Below are 18,521 nucleotides of genomic sequence, written 5' to 3'. Positions count from 1 at the left end.
AACATTTTCATCTGGAACACATAGTATAGCAAATACTATTATCTTGAAAGTTTCTGTAGCGACCGTACCGTACTATAACAGTAGTAGTACTGCGGTGTACATTTCACAATTAACTGAATTACAAACCGTTGCAAATAGTTACGTTAGAACGATCATTAACTCCAGCCATACTATATTGTATGCCCTAAAATAATTCATTTGTTATACGTTACATCATAGTCATATTGACTTCCTTGTTAAATTAATTAAGAACTATACTATTATAACTGCTAGTGGTCTCTTCTATGAAATCTGTATCACAATTACTCCCAATACGTTCAGGAAATTGTATTTCCTCTTTGCATTGTGATATGGTCGGAAGCATTAGTCTTAACGCTTGTCCATTATAGTACGATAATCTAGATATTAACTGTTATAAAGGAGAAAGCTCTAACGTATTATTGTTTAATAGTATGTTTAATTTACAAACTCAATAACTAAAGATCTTGGTAAACTGATTGCAATTATTACACAACACTACACTAGTTATATGTACACTTGATGCAACACATAATTTAACGGGACTGATTCTTTGAATATGTTAAGTGACTCTGTGTAAATATTACAACATTATAATATGTTGAAGGATCAGATGAAATGTTACAGTATATAATATAATTTTAATAAATCATAATATCCTTGATAGTTTATAACGTGGCAATATCCAAGTATGTATGTAAAAACGACGACGTCGTTGAATCCAGAATAAAAATTGTTTATATTATAATAACAAACAAATGAATTATTTTCAATGATATATGCCGCTCATTCTAATTTCATTTATATGTCTATTGTGTTATAATTGTCATATAATATTTATTTTGTTCTGTATGTATTGTTGTCAGTTCCACATTATACCCAGCCGTCCTCACTTCCTGTGTCGTCAGGTACTGCTATTTCTCACTCCCGCTCGCTTTGTTATTCACAGTCGATTATTTTAACGTATTATTTTTAAAAACAATTTAAAGTATTCCGTTTAAAAAAATGGTTAGTTAGTTACACTAGTGTTACTAATATTTAAATCATACCCTGTTTATTTTATTTATATTTGTTATACGGGAATTTCGACACTGGGCCATTTAAAAAAATCCGGTTTTTAATATATTTTTATATATAGAGATAGTGCGTTCGCCACATACGACTTTATTTCCACTTTCCAACGAACTGGGTGGAATGACAGTCAAGCAATAAATATCCAGTCGAAATTTATAAATACGTATATATATATATATATTACGTTATTCTAATCTAACCTCTATTTTACACCTATAACCAGCGAATATCTCGTATCGGTCGCACCTTAATATTTCATTATCCACGCCGTTTATCAGTTTCGGTATCGTCCGTGCGCTACTCACTGATCTAAATATAAACTAAAAATATTCTCCTGTACACACCACGTACAAACGAAGACATCGGGCAATTATAAAAAGCTGCGAGGTCAGAGTCTATGTCGGTTTGGGCGAGCAGTGATGCACCCGCACGCGGTCAATACGCACGCCTGCTTCGATGATACGCCTGGCATCACGTGTTGGCAGTTGTGACGTCAGGAACAGATGAAAAAGACGAGCCAATGCATCTTGGCTGGCCGATGATTGATTGAGGGATATTCGGCACTAGTTTACTTCGAGCTGTTGTGAAGAGTCGTGTCCGCATGGTGCAGACGTTGATGGCTGAGCTGAAGGTGCTGATCGGGAAGCGGATCCCGCCACCGTCAGCACCGATCCAGCTCACGTACACCCAGCCCCATTACACACGGAGAGATCTTAAGGCGAATCTTCACAGACACATGAGTATCGTATTAGACAGGTCAGTAATGTTGGTTTGGTGTCATCGATACTAATTCGGACATATGAACGAGTACAAGCAAAACGATTGAAAAAATACTTTCGATAAAAATGTACGGCAATTAGATAAGGATATAGATAATACGGTAGAGACAAGATATCAAATGATAATCTTATGCAGTTGAAGTAAAACCAGCAATAAACATTACATATATCTATATAGATATATATATATATATAATAGGTATATGAAATAAGAGTAATTGATTGTGAAATAGTGATATTTTTTATTTTATTTTGAAGGATATTATGTGTTACATTAATAGAATATTAAATTGTTTATTGTGAAATCTGAAGAAAAATATTAAAATTTTTCAAGTAGTTCAGGAACTACTACACAATACCACGTATTATGAAAACATTACATGTATTTTATACCTGTGCCAGACACGTGTCCGGAACAGGTAAACAACAATCGATAGACATGTCATTTATAGAGTGAAGACTAATGCAATACGTACAAATATATGTATACCGAAATATCCAGTTTCATAATTCTGCCTCCTTGATTAAAAGAAAGGCAAAAATAACAGACACGTCTCAAGGTAAAACTGAAGAAACCATCACCGCTCCCCCGCCTTGAAGTGTACGCTATCATTATATTGTAAAGGCTTTGGAAAATTTATTACGTCTAATCTTTATCACTTATTGTAGCGTGAATTAACAATACGCTATTTTTGAGTTAAGCCATAAGAGAATATAACGTAGCATTGCTATGTAAATATACCGATGCTTAACTTGATATTGAATCTCGATTGTACTTGATCGGAGTTTTATACAAACAATTAAATGGTAATGATTTTTATATATAAATAGAAATTTAATACTATGCTATTAAATTAAATAGCGGGTAACTATCCGGCTACTTATTCTCTTACTTGTTAAAGATCTAATTTGTTAAACATCAAAATTACATATTACGTAACACCACCTCCAGCACGTAAATAATAACTTATTAAATGTAATTGATTGTTCACTATTTCGTTATTTACGTTCTATTCAGATACGATTGCTTTGTTTATTTAAATGTTAGCCAGTTGCTTTATTTCCCGGCAAGGAAAGAGGTGTGTGCTAAATTGATTCAACGCCAATATCTTGTTATTTAACATGTTTATAGAATTCAAAACAATTTGGCATTCGACTTGATTTATACACGAGTATGGAACATTACCCATACAGATCTTTAGAGCACCGATTGATTACTAATGGCTTACTACATAGCATAATATTAATATCATAATTCAATATATAAGTTTTTATATATTCACATTACGTTTTTTCGGAATCGTGTAAAAAAAGTACATTGAATTATTCTATCGAGACGATGTATAGTTTTTATATAAAATCTTTTTGTAATTCGTTTATTTACTTTTGTTGTTCGCTCGTCGATTTGGTGATTAATAATTTTAGATGCTACCTAACCAACTGGCTGTTATCCAAGGTAATGTGACTATAATAATGAAACCGCCATCAAACAAGACTGATATGCCAGGAATCACTCTACACTCGTTATATTATTCACCACGAACATTGATATGTTCGTTCACGTTCGTATTACGAAGTACCTCCGGCGGGGGTGTTCTCTTGCTGCGACCGCAGTCTGTCCCGCCGAGACGCCCGCGCAGGGCCGCCCGCCGAGGTCCCCCCGAAGCCGTCTCTGTGCCACCACCAATTGGGTCAATACACTTATTTCGCGTGTAAACCTTATCGCGCTTCTATTATCGCATTAAGCCTATTTCGGTCTAGTATCGATCGATTTTTCGTACCGTTAAGAACGCAATCTTAAATTTTATGAGCAACGAGCGTGGACGGCTGTGCGCGTGTTGCTCGCCCGATGACATCAGTTAAGCTACCACGCGTCCGTTGGAAACAATTCGCGTTCAGTGCAAGCGGCGTGCGCGAAACGGACACACGAGGGCCTTCATGGAGGACAGACGTTGTGCAACATGCGAAGCCCTAGGGCGGCGTAGTCTCACCAGCAAGCTGCTCCAGGTGGCTACTGCGCAGGCGCACATGAAGACATGCTCGCATTTCACCCCAGCAACGGGACATGTTCACGATACGGATCTCGCCTCCCGCGCTCTGGCCGCCAAACGACGGAAATCCATTGCCGGTTTTAAGTTGAGTCTCTCCTCTGATACGAACCAAAAAACAGTACCAGCAACATCAAACAAAGGGAACTGCACTCGCAGAAACACATGGTGCTCGTAAGTGCCGGCCAAATATAATTATTATAAGATCCCCCTTGCAATTATGTTATGTTTATCAGCTGTCGCATTGAATCCAGATTAGTTGAATATTTCACAGACCCATCTCAAGCTTTATCAGACCTGTTGACGATATCATTCAATGCCGTGATGTTGATAGCCTTATCGTTTTTATTTTTTAAGTATTGTTTACTTGATTTTCGTTAGCTATGAAGTTGTTTTAATCACGTCTACACTGTTAGATCATCCCATTTGATAACTTTATATATTGACGTGTGTGTGCAATTATTACAATATAAAATGTTTTAAAGCCATACCGAAAACAATGTGCCGTACAAATTCGAGTTACTACGTCCACATTGCGATAAGATAACATTAATATGATTTATTTTTCTTGATATAATCTTAATTATATTGAAATCTCATACATGCGCTCTCTTTGTAACGTGGTCGCGATTCCAAATGAACGTGAATGTTACTTTATTGTAATGTAACGTTATATTCAAAGGTTTATGATTCACATTATCTGAAGGCGATCTGTACTAAAGTGCAGTAAACCCGAACTAGCGGAAACTTCAATTTGTTCAAGTTAGTCCCATTGCGTCAATGAGGATGTCGCTGGTCATCGCTCACTCCGCTTGAGATGGAATTTCATAATTTTCAATACATAATTTTTTCTATAATATGTTAACGACTACTTAATCGAACCCCATATATATGTATGACAAGTTAATTTCTTACAAGGATTACGTTTTAACTATTCGCAATAGTTCTTCAACAAAAGACATGATATTTTTATAAAACCTTTTTGTGATTAGAGCCGTGTTTATGACAGTCCATACGTTATAATATGGACAATGTAACAGCTTACGTGTAATATTGTATTATGTCTACGGTATAACTGCTTCCGTTTACGATTTCTATTTCCTTGATATAGTTTTATAACGTGGACGTAATTCACGTATATTTCACGTTAACATTATCTGACATGTTTGTTCAATTTCCGTTACAAAATCTTATAAATAGGTATGAAAATTATAATCGTAATATGTCATAGTACTCACAACTGTTTCATTATTTTACCCCGGCCAAGGCGCCTCCTTAGGTAGACAGATAGACATTAGGATACATTATTTTCTACATCATTAGCAACAATTGTTTTCAAATATATATATATATATTTGATGACTAAAGTTAATATGCTTATTATCTCGACAATTGCTGTTATTATCCGGCCACTTAGGATCATTAAGTAGGTATTCATGATGTAACTACAACAATAATTCCTTTATAATTGCATTATCACTAACAAAAAGCGTTTCATTTGCTGTTTTTTATATCGATAGTGGCAACGTATTTCATTATAAGCTAAAGGTTCACTAAGAAATATATATAAAGAGAGGTATGGACTGTTCACAGTGAACCTCACGACTGATGTCATTTCAAAACGGGAATGTCATCTATACAAGATTTTATATTATGACCCTTTATTTTTATAGCTTAGATCAGATGACTTGTATATAATACAATGTCAATATATAATTTATAAATATATACAACAATAAGTAAACATCGTTGCGGTTTTCTATAATCGTCTAGATAATCTGTGGCTTTAAAACATATCGACAAAAATATCTATAGATAAAGGTATAAAAATAAAATTAATGAATTATTTCATCATCTTTTTTATGATCAGTAGTAGATAATATGTTTTGTCTTTGACGACGTTCAAACACCTAGACCTTATCCGGACTAAAGTTGAAGGAACTTAATCGTTATTGCTATTTAATATGTTTTATCATTTTATTGCAGTGCAGTTTTAATAAATATTATTATAATAATAAATTAAAATTTGTATATAATCCTTCAAGGTTATCCCTTATCGTCGATTGATTGTTTCAACTTTATTGCATAGAATCATAAATCTGCGTCATCAGGAATAATGACAGCCACCAAGACGTAAAATTGGATCCGGCTTGACTCTTTGTTTCATACGTCTTATATAATACAAGTATTAATGTGTTGTGAAGCTACTAGTTTTTTTTATTATTACATCCTCATCAAGGTCAATACATTTGCATGTGAATAATTAATGCATGCACATGCAGTAAAAAGCACTTGTAATTCCGTACAACGCGTAGGTAGCTGTGCATGTTTTAATATTCATCAGAGTACAGTTGGGAGACAAATGTGACTTTTTAATAGTTTACGTTACATACCGTAAATATTGTTAACTCGGCAAACTGTGTCATTGTAAATCAATAAGCTCGCTTTTATTCTCTTCTATATAAATAAGAATAAAAATAAAATATTTAAATTAAATCTGAATACCTAAAGTAATTGACGAAATAAGCTTCTCTAATATGATTACAATACAATCATGGTTAATGTAGTTTTTTCCATTACATGACCCTTAATTTTCAAACCAGTACATTAAAGGAGATGTTTTAAATACGAATAAATTATAGACTAAATTTATTAATTTGCTAAACACAGTTTATGTATATTTTATAGAATGTTATGAAGGTTTTATTTCATTAAACACTACCAACAAAGTAATCGTTACACGCTAGATAAACTTATGTTATGGTGACCTTATAAAATGTAAAACTGTCATGTCTGCGTCCAAGGATAATATATATATTTTAGTCTAATTGTGTTAATACGAGTCAGTTGCTCAAATAACGTTGCGTTTTATTGTGAAGCGTATGTAATATTTTGCTCATGTTCTGCAACGAGTGTACAGCTCTCGTTATATCACAACACCATCTGTGCATTATTTGTGTTCCGTCTAAGCTCGACTATACGAATTCCTCTCTATTTAGCTGAGAATAGAAACTGTAAATTGATCGATTTTTTTGTATGTTTCAAAGTTTAAATCAAAAAATATTATATGCAGGACGATTCAGTCGCAATATTCATATTATAATAGGTAGAGATTATATAACTATATGCATATTCTTATTTATATTTCACTTATGTATACGATCTGTTCTAATAAGATATAAATCTATAATCTATATTAAAACCGGCTATAGTTTCCTACTATACTGAACGATTAAAGTAGATCAATTTGAATATTATACACGTATGGCTTGTATCATAGTGGTTTGGAGCCAAATTCTAAACAGCTATCGAACATGAATTGATCTGGCTTCCATCATATCTCTGAGCTGATTCTTTACATGCACACATATACTCGATATTTATTTTGTTTTTTTTTTTTTTTTAATTTAAATTCCACGAGTTGTAGACGTGGTCGTTTTAAATGTTTTATTGAATAGTTTTCTTTTAATCATAACATTATAATTGCATTATTTGTTACATATCTAGTGACGCAGACACTCAGAGATAATCTTGATTGTTTATGTACATCCATCTAGAAAGTTCACGACGATAACAGAAACTGAAAACAAGCATCATTTTGAATTTTTTTTTTGTCATGTTTTTTAACTAAATGCATTTTTATTTTATGAATACAAATAAGTTTAGATTTTTCTTTTAACTTTCGTAAAACTATTTTTATATTTTATTCAGTCGAACGAATTCAATCTGACTAAGAGAATAAACAATTAAGTTGCTTTCCTCCAGCAAATTAAGACGCTTCAACATCTTTACATAATTTAATTTTATAATAAAGTTAACTGAATAAGGAAAAATATTAATTAAGTGAACGGAAACTCTTTGCCGTAAAATTGACTATTTTATATTAAACATAACGTAGGAAGCCTTATTAAATGCAAGCATCAAGCTAGCTTGTTATCATTATCTTCTATTTATACATACATATATACGTTTATAACTTGATGTCCGTTACGAAGAACACTTCCATTATATATTTTTCTATTTTATTGTTTGTTATTTTATAAAAATAGATTTATAGGTATTTAGGTAACACTTCGTTCAAAACATTAAAATAATTTGTCGTGTAGTTATGATGGCATTTGATTTTAAAACCTGTTTGAGCCGAGAATACTGTCACAAGACTAATAAATATAAAGAACTCTTCGTAAATGTAACCTTGAAAGTCACAAACAATTCTGTTTTGGATCTTGAAAGCTAATGGTCGTTTTTTTCTACTTTGGTTTATTTTTATATTAGAGCGATCGAGGGAAGCTGACCAGATCTGGTCAGCCTTGAACCGATCCGATTGTAATTCACAGCAAAAACATTGAATGCACGTTTGGAGGCTCATATATGGCTTCATTGTATATTGCGGGGCGTTGCGGCGGGTGTGTCGCAAAAGCGTTGCCTAGGTGTTTGGAAGCGCTGTCGTAGCTGAGGGACCGTAGTAGGTAGAGTCGTGCGCGCGCCGCTAGCTTGCAGTTGAGTTCGGCCCCTCTCCTTGGCTCCCCGGCCCCCCACGCAGGCCCCGCTCCCAGTCCGCCGCAACGCGTCACTCTGCTCGCCCGCGTCTTTTTACTTAGAACCGAAAACTGCTCTATTTCGCTACGCACAAGGGCACAAACTTTTTTAAAACGGCTCCGTTACAACCGACATCGGGGACCCGGAAGTCCCGCTCGTTACTCTCCCATAACGAAACGGGAGCCATGCAAACTAAAATTATAAGTGCAAGCTACTCGTCAATCATGAACAAACAGGATTTGCTCAGAGAGGTTGTCGTCAAATACATCGACTACTTCTACCCCGTGTGAGTACATTCAGTTATATTATGAAGCCGGTGCCCTCTGGCGCATTGCGGCTTTTGTTATGTCAGGCTTCTGGCTTGTAGTAGCGCTGCGGAGGAAGTGGCGAACTTCAGCTGTTTAGCGAACCGGTAAGTCGGTGAAGGTTTCACGGCAATGAATGATCTGCAGCCCGACCGATGATTGAAAATAATGACCGTTTGACGTCAGCGCCGTCAGTTTAACCCGACTCTGTGTATATAATATGTAACACAGCTGCTGTATCGATCCAGACCACTAAGAAGCGAAACGGTCACCTATACATTGTTATACATATCTAATATTTGAAGTTGCCGTTGACCTCGAACAGCCCAGACACTGGCATTGATCTTTCATCGAAGAACCTTCGAACGCTTGTATTTAATAGTGGAGCACCTCTATTCTGTGTATACTTTTACTTATATTACAAAATATGTTTGAATGTTTCTGGTTTTCTTACCAACTTCGACGAAATAAACTAAAAAAAAAAACAAATTTATAACTAAATTCGAATGTTAGCCGAAACTGTAATCCTTTATTATTAATTCATTCATAAAATTGCTTTACAGTTTAAAACTAAAGGGAAAGCTTTCTAGCGTGACTTTTTTGCGTGACAATCATTGTCCAGTGAGTACGCTCAATAGCCCATTCTCATTTTATGGCCCGGCACAATGCCTATATTTTTGTAAAAAACAAAAATAAAATTTATATCAAGTGATGTACTTCCTTCATAAGCAACATTAATTGAGATTGCCTTCTTTACTGTAACGGTACAATCTCTTGTTAATTGACGCCATCATTTTATGGGGTATATAATTGTGAAACAAAGCGAGATTTAACGGTCATGGTGTTGCTGCGGCTGGTGTCGACATACTCCGATTTCCCTTCAACGGCCTTGTCAGCGTAGTCTCACGATAATACTGCATCGCCGTTACCATGTTATTTAATGTGGTACAAGTTATATCCGAACATGTTTAATTGCATTATGGATTTCAAGAACCAAGTCATTGACAGTATGAGAGGAATATAAATTCTGATTTAAGGATTCGTTGCCCCCTTCATTTCAATGTATGTATTTGTCTAAAAACAAGTAAGCTTACATATTTACAATAATATATTACATCCAGCTGGAACATATTCTAGTCTGAAAGCCCGCCTCCCATTAGTCACAATACGCATTATGACTAATGTTAAAATTTCATGAGACCTGCATATTTATGTATTGACCTTTGCTTTTAACATTAAGTATTGTAGCACAACGTGAGTGATTTACAAAACAAAACACTATTAATAAAATTACTCATAAATACACAGATATATATTTATTACAAAAAGCGCTACAGTGATAATATTGAGTCATACATTTAAATAAGTACATGATAAATAAAAATGATGCCCTTTTGAAAAATCATGACATAAATATCAAGTTTATTAACATTTCGCCTTGTTTAAATTATTAAAGAGTTAGCACAAAAGAAACTCCTTTTAAGCGTGTTACATGCTTATGATCTTAGGAACGGGTATTAATAATTTTAGTCGACTGACAATAACTAGAATAGACACTCGCCTTCCTATATAAACTTTCTCTGGTTTAAGACACGGTTTGACCAGCACTTAACCAGCCTTTTGAAAAACACCAAGTGACTTTTACAACATCCTATAGTTTATTCATATAAGTAGTTGAAAGCTATATTCTGACTTTTGTTCTTCGTCTATGAATAGGTAACTTTTGATATCCCTATAGTAATTACGTACTTATATGTCGATGCACTCGCAGTTAAACCTTTAGGTGTCCTCGTCTGCCAATAAACACATAAAAACGCTTGTCATCCTGGAACATTGAACATCACTAGTCTTGTACATAAAATGGTTTGCATTTAGTCTCTTGATTTTTCATTCTTTTCCGTGAACTTATCATCTTTATTAATAAACATGACCTTTCGGAACATACAATCACTTTTTATATACAAGTGGCGTATCAATTATATTTGTTTATGTGTGATATATTGAAAGATGATATTTCAAGAAAAGGATAAACTGAGGTCTCAATGAAAGCATTTCTTAAATTAAGTGTGAATTTGAATTTCATTTGAACTCGACGTCTAACCTTTGTTGGTTTTGTTGTAAAGTGAAGGGCGGACTAAACAAATACGCACGTGCGTGATGACAAAACGCTTATCAGCTCTTTGTCCCACAGCCAGTGTGCTCTAGAAGGTGTGAAAGCATTATTTACATCACCATATTAATGTCCCATCATACTGGTTGATAATACTTCAAATGCTCCTGTCTCGTTATAATTATTAATTTAATACATCCGATAAGTAAATTGTACGAATTTCTTTTTATTATTTTCTACTATGTATAAATGTTAAATTGCATAGATTATTCTTCTCTACGGGAGTTCATTCTGATCACTATCAACAATTTGTTCATTGTATTTATAGAATTCACTTGTCATCAGAATTGTCGAGAGCTTTCACCATTATTTTTTTTGTTTCTGCTTGAACCGCCCGGCTATTCATTTCGTATAGACCATATACACTTCGTCAACGCCTTATGCAATCAGTGACAAAAAATTAAAACTAGTTTCCCAGAAATAAGCTAAGAGAAAGCCAATATTATCTCTATTTGTTCCATAACTCGGATTTTTGGATAGCTTTCTAATTTGTTTAGTAATCAACGGATCTCAAGTGAGCTAAAAGGACATTGAATGTCATGTAAGGCGTCGCTGGTTGCGGTCATACGGTACATGCCAGTTATTCAATACTCCAGCAACGAAGCGGTCGAAATGTACACCCAATCAGACGTTAATGCTCCGGTGGATCCACTTGAGCTCTGCTATGTTCACCTCAGTGACGCGGCACGGAATCCATGGTCGGAGAAAGTCATGTCCGCATAAAGTATACTATCTGTGTGATGATTACGGACCTGATTGGATCAAAATGGATAAGACGGACAATTTGCAACTGTAATGCCACGATTGGATGCCAACAACTAGACTGTGTCGGCACATATTCAACGTGCACGTGGACTTACAATGCAGCCCGTTTAAACGTTAAACGGGCTCGCGATTTATGCTTTCTTTTGTTTACAAACCGGAAACTCCACCGATAAAATCGTCTTGTTGAAAAACCAAACGAAACCTCTCGTCGGCAATGGTTGATTTTTTCCAAAACCAAAGCTCTACCATATTATTGTACCTCGATATATTGTTATTTTATACTTTTATTAGATATGATGTATTATAAAAAATATATATTAAAAACTGTAATAAATATCTTATTTTATCGACAAATTAGAGTGTTGATGTCTTGTAAAGAAATGCAAGTCTGTAATTTGATAAAGTATTGTTCTGTTTATTGCTACATAGAGGTCACCGGGGAGGGTCACTGCTCTTGCGTTATTTATCTACAAGCACAATGTTAATGTAATCATCCGTAAACCGAATTGTAGAAACTAATCTTCTCGTAAACAATCGTTTTATATAGAAAATCATATTAAATACAACAAACAGTAAACTCATTTAAATAACTGAAGTGGCACATTTTTCTATATATTACAATGAAGTTTAAATCTGACGGTAAGCATTTTATGTATGCATCCCATTACAATAAACATTATGTACACACATAACTCGCCTTTAAGTGAATTTTTAAGATTATTAATTTACAATGATATAAGTTTTCATTATTGCGTAATTTACGAATATATTTTTTATGCAATAAAGAATTTAGGACTTGGTTTTTATTGAGAACTCTAAAATTTTACTGAACTTATTTATACTGATTTTTTATATTTCATATATTTATTTATTAAAATTAATATATTTTTGTATTTGGTTTAATAAATGGTAACATTTTATTTTTTGTTGTTTCAGCGCATCGGGTACGAGCGCCGTGGCCATCGACAATAAGATCGAGCAAGCTATGGTAAGCAGATATTATGTTTACTTCACCTGTCACTAAATATTGCAATATAACGAAAAATAATAAAACGTAACATACAAATAGTGCCATTGTCACATATTGTATGTAACGATGGCATTACGATGTATTTCATTAGTATGTTATTATATTTGAAATCACGATAACAAATCGCTTGTTTGATACTGATTTATAGAGTGCCATGACTACGTGACCAGTCTATACTATGTCATATGTTTTGCCCTTTTATTATATCGTAATCGTTATAAAATTGTAGGATATAGAACAATAAAAAACTATAGGTACTAAGAAAATGTCGGGTTGAATGTATGTGTTATCGTATTCGGTTGAAAAAAAAAACACGTTATGAGATCCTTAATAGTCTTTAATCGATTTGTTTATTTTTTATATTCGTTTTAAATGAATATGTCGTTTTGTTTTGTTGTTTTTTTTTGGTCTCTATTAATATTCTATTTTCGATATCAACTTAATGTTTAAAAAACAATCAGGAAATAAACATGACCAAGAATTGGTTATATCGAATTTTAAATTTTAATAGCGACGACAGCTTACAGTAATAATTTATTGAATGTTAATGACATTTCATATACTGGATGCATTTATTCGTGTTGAGCAATAGGCAATATACGGCGACAATCCAAATAGTCAAGTATTAGGAAACTCGAAAAGGATAGACAATTAAAAGTGGTATTGCGTATGTAGGGCTTGCTAGTACAGTGTGACAAAATAAAACAACGTATCCGGTACACTTGTGCCATATTTTTTGTATATATCTCATTAAGTCCACAGTAGACTTCAAATTGTTTCGTATGCGGTTCAATACATTTGAATACGTAATATGAGTTCAATCAAAACTTATTTAGTTGAAAGGTTCCGTGCCGTCCGCTAGATATTTTTATACCATTTTCGAACGATGAGTTTATGTAAGAACCCCGTCATGAGCAAGTCTGCGATGCGCCATGCACTCATTGATACAGCGCCAATCGATTAACCTCTGACAGTGAGCTTGGAAGTGTCTAGAATATTATTTATATGTACTTTATATAATTTGGTCTGCTTGCAATGAAACAATTCGTTTATGATTTTACAAAACGGCACCGGGATCGGGAAGATTTTTATTACTAACAATTTATTTTATTAAATATGTAATATATCTTAGTAAGCGTTATATGTTTCTATGTTTTGCTGTTTCGGCCTGAATCGTCTGTGGACACCATGTCAGTGTGTCACTGTGCTCCGTCTGATCTCGATGGAGACATTCTGGGAATGCGACAAGAGAAAACAGACTGACTTCATTACAATAAACACATTTACTTTGTGATACTTTGTCGGAATACATATGTAGACAGACTTATGGCCTTTTTTAATGCTTTATGCATATTCCCTTGTTTGGGGAGGAAGGCAACAGGGAGCGTTAAGAAGACATGGTGTCAATGTATGTTGCGCCGTATTGTCTTCGCAAACGCAATGATGACCTCTACTGACGGTTCCCTCCCTATTACGGACAGATAGTAACCAAAACATCCGTGTCCGGTAAATACCTCCACCATCCGAAACATCAAACTTCCATTCCGAGAACAAACCCATTCGCCTAGTATTGGTCTTATGGCTTCCACCACCCTGTGACATAGACTTTGTGGCTTATCAGTTTCTTCTTTCTTTAGTTTTTGCAGAAAATTATTAGTTGTGCACACATTATCGTGTTACGAAGCCATAAATATATAACAACCCTGAACAGTTAAACAGTTATTATACAAGTTGTTAAAGTTGTATAATAACAAACGTAAATAATATAGTGTTATTATGACGCCATTTAGTTAACCGTAAGGTTTCTCGTTTTTAAGCTTCTTCTTTTTATTATATAACAAACAACTAATTGGATCATAGAAAAGTAATATTTAAATTGCACACCAATCACTGTAACTACATACACTATATATATATTGAACTAATGTTTTATCCTAGTTTGTGCTTTACGATCGAAGCTGGTCCAACGAGAGTGAATAATATATTGCATTGAATAAATATATACGAAATAATGCAACACTTACAATATATTCAAACTGAACATCTGTTACAAACGTACAAACGAAATGACTTGTATAAGCGTTGGATGTTGATCTAGTTTTTTTTATGAACATTTTAACAGTTGCACAATTTAATGGACGCTGTGTTCTCTGAGTTTGATTTCACGTAATTCTAAAATTTACATATTCTGTGTTACTTCTTTTAATTCACAAACCAGTCTAACTGCGCTAATGAAATGGCAATGCACATAAGTAGACTTATTCCTTATTGATATGCAGTAAATGTGATCTGTCCGTAATTTTATTTCCAAAATTATTTATATATACAAATAAAGCGAATGTAATATTATCTTGCCTATCATGAATCGTACAAAGTTTTAAATTGTTTTGACTCTACATCATTAAGGCGAGCTTTATTTGTTAGTCCAACCGTATGATTGCAATTGTTGTTCATGTTTGTGCATTACTAGAGTCTCATTTCTATAATTATCGGCCACATGGCCTCAAGCGATTGACCTCAATCCGTCCTTAAAGCTAACAACATCGTGTAGTATTTTTAATTTCTATCATTCCCTGTAACACCAGTTGCATTTGCTCTGTCCTTTCTGCATTCAATAATCCAATTTAATTTATATTTTCGATTTATTTGTATGAAATTAGTATCAACTACGTCGTCGTTTACGATCACATATATTTTTTATTGTATTCAATTTGACTTTCATTATTTTATTATGTTTTTTTATGACGTGTTATTCGATAAAAAATTCTTGGGATGTTACCTAAATCGTATGTTAGGTTGATTGCTGATAGTGATCGCGATTAAAGGTTTTTATTTTGATAGTTTTTTGACTCTTTAATATTTCATATATATTTTTCATTACTTTAAAATTAACCGCTTAGAACAAAATAATGACTTCTTTGTATTATTAATTTTTAAAAAGACACGTGAGAAAAAATACAAATAAATATAAAAGCTATCCGATGAATCTGCGACAAAACTAGACATACATATATATATATATAACTTTGATTCTAACATTGTATTATGAAAATGATCAAACGACTTACGCGACGCCGGTTCTCCTTGAACCGAGGTGGAGCGCTCCTAAAGTACCTAGCGTCGGTAACATTGCTACATAACACTAACATTTCGTACGCTGGATGTTTTTCTCGTTTGTGTTCTCGCCGCTCGCTGTGTGTTACATCATCGCTCTCATGTGTTTACTCAAGATTCGCCCTATTGACGGTCCGGAGCCATAGCTCACACCACTGACCCGAATACCGCCAGCTGAGAGATATCAAGCGAGATGAGCGTTTTATATTTTTTCTTTTGATCGTCTCTAGCTCGCCGATTACCGATCTGTACGTTCTATGAGTCTCGTTTGTTTAACGCTCGTGAAGCTGTGTGAACATTCTCAATTCATTCGATTCTTATTTGGTATTCTTGATTCGTAAATTAGTTTTATACATTCTTTATCGTTTTACGATTTCATTACCAATCAACTTATATCAACCTTGATACAAAATTAATAACATAAAATACTTCGCTCTAGTAGCTGTGAATTTGTCGGTGATTTTTTACTTAATTGAACGCCTTATGCAAATTTTCTTTGTGCAAGTGATTTGCATGAGCCAACCGTGACCCATTGGGACTTAGAATAGACACGGAAGGAAAGCTGGCTAGCTAGTGGCTCGTTGTGGACACGTGCTCAACTGATCAAACTGACTGGACAGACTTACAGAAAGAAAGAGAGAAACAGAAAGAGAGAGATGGGAAAAGTCACGCGACACACGCAGTTGAGTGCTCGCAGACGCTCAGAGACGGACTAATTAACAAACAACCCCATTTGTAAGTCTCTCTGGAGGTGTGAATGCATACAAATGTTAAACCATTTCTAGCTCTGTTTGTTGAACGTCTCAACCTAACATCGGATATTTAAATGTGTTCTACATACAACGGTTCCTATTTGTTTTAGAGTCGCACTATGTACTGACCTCCTCGTACATAATAAGTATTATGACTTACATATTATATTTATTTTTTTAAATTTTAGTGCCACATTAACACTAAAACCGCATTCGATCGACACGTACACACGGTTTAATGTGTAAAATGGAAACACGTCACACGATAATCGCGCATAACATTAATCTCGTAATATTTTTTCCACTGTTATTAAGATAATAATTATTCTTTGGAAAAAAACCGTCAAGTCCACATAATTAATTATTATTATTACTATCAGTAACATTTACATTGTGCATTTGTTGCGATACAGTAATTTGTTTTGAAATAAGAACGTTTTTGTAACAGAGTTGATTTTTTTTATTGATATAATAAGATCTTCGCAAAAGATTAGTATTTTGTTTTTATCTTCGATTTAGACCATTCGAAGGTCAGATCAGTTATCCAAGCACCTCACCGTCTATCTGTAAATTCAAAGTTCCTAAAAACAATAGATTTATTTTAAAACTTTGTTCACTAGATTAACAAAAAAAATGTTTATATTTAACATCATGTTTTTTTCATTAAGAAGAATACAAAAAGAATATTTAATATCAAGTATTATTGTAAACAATCACATGTATATTATCATCAGGGTTCAAAATTCTTTCGATAACTCTTTGTGTGTAATTCTGGTGAGTTTAAACTCTTTCTTTGGGTCAGATATCAAAGCGTTTCGTCACTCGACCCTCACACCTTATCAGAGCTGTCGGTCTTTTGATAGTATTCGTGCGTCAATATCTGTTTACCTCGTGCCTTACGCGGATTATCTGCAGGCAGTCGGATGTTAGTCGCCGCGGGGAAGTAGCTGGAAGATACTATTTGATATGCTTTTATACGATTCGTTACTATCTCGCGGTCGTAGGTCATGGATGTAACAAAGAGTACACGCACACATACACACATCATACGGAACACAGCATTGTATGTTAAATACACCGGCAAAATATAAACATCTGGTTACTGTAACGTATTTATGAACCATCACCTGTTGCTTGAACATACATTAAAGTGTGTCATAAACATAAATAGCACATTGTTTTTGTACTGAACGAAATAACGCTGTGTATACATATATATAAGAATATTGAGATAATATAACACCTCTGTGAGTCTGTGTGTGGAAACACTCGCCAGTGGAATGACTCCCTAGACGATATGGTTTGTTGCTAATAATGTCGTGTTAATCTCAAAACTAAGTTATAAAATTGTATAACATTTGAAAAAATATATATATTTGTATGTACATAGAACATAAAATGTTTCAAAACTTGTTTGTCAACAGTGTGAAGGTTAAAAAAATATCCAATTAGCATTTCATTGTACGCGGTGATAAAATTAATTAACAATCCGATAGTGAACACAGTGCTGAATGTAAACAAAACATTTTATATATTAATTGTGTCATAACCGCTAATACTGTGAGCACAGACCGAGAGCATTTGTTTTTTTTTTATACGATGAAGCCAGGAGGCGATGATGTCATGATGTAAGTCTACAGTCGACTCTACGTTCGGACTCCCGTTTACTTATTCATGACATGAAACCTGTTGTTGTTTTGTTTGTGACATGAATTTGTGATTATTAAAATTTTTTGTTATCCTTCATGTTATTATAATAGTGATAACGAAACTCGTTGTTTCTATCCGGTTATGCTATCGTCATAATATATATTTTATAATGTTTTTTATCTCTCTCTATGTTAAATTGATTTATAGATATCGACGAATATATAGAAGCATACACTCCAATGGTCACGTCTGTACGGTTGAAGTTATATAGGCGTTT

General features: G+C 34.0%; 1 protein-coding gene across 3 annotated transcripts in view; it reads left to right on the top strand.

The window, feature by feature from the left end:
- The window catches only part of LOC116779178 (protein bunched, class 2/F/G isoform-like), an 88,988-nt gene that overhangs the window by 66,591 nt on the left and 3,876 nt on the right, over nucleotides 1–18,521 (top strand). For all 3 annotated transcript variants that reach the window (XM_032673367.2, XM_032673366.2, XM_032673368.2), the window contains one exon: nucleotides 12,635–12,686. In XM_032673367.2, the coding sequence (XP_032529258.2) occupies nucleotides 12,635–12,686 (52 nt within the window). The remainder of the gene's footprint in view (nucleotides 1–12,634; nucleotides 12,687–18,521) is intronic.

This window comes from Danaus plexippus, chromosome 6, assembly GCF_018135715.1.
Source record: "Danaus plexippus chromosome 6, MEX_DaPlex, whole genome shotgun sequence".
Taxonomy (NCBI): Eukaryota; Metazoa; Arthropoda; class Insecta; order Lepidoptera; family Nymphalidae; genus Danaus; species Danaus plexippus.
The sequence above is the reverse complement of the archived record's forward strand: the minus strand, read 5'-3'. Positions and strand labels throughout refer to the sequence as shown.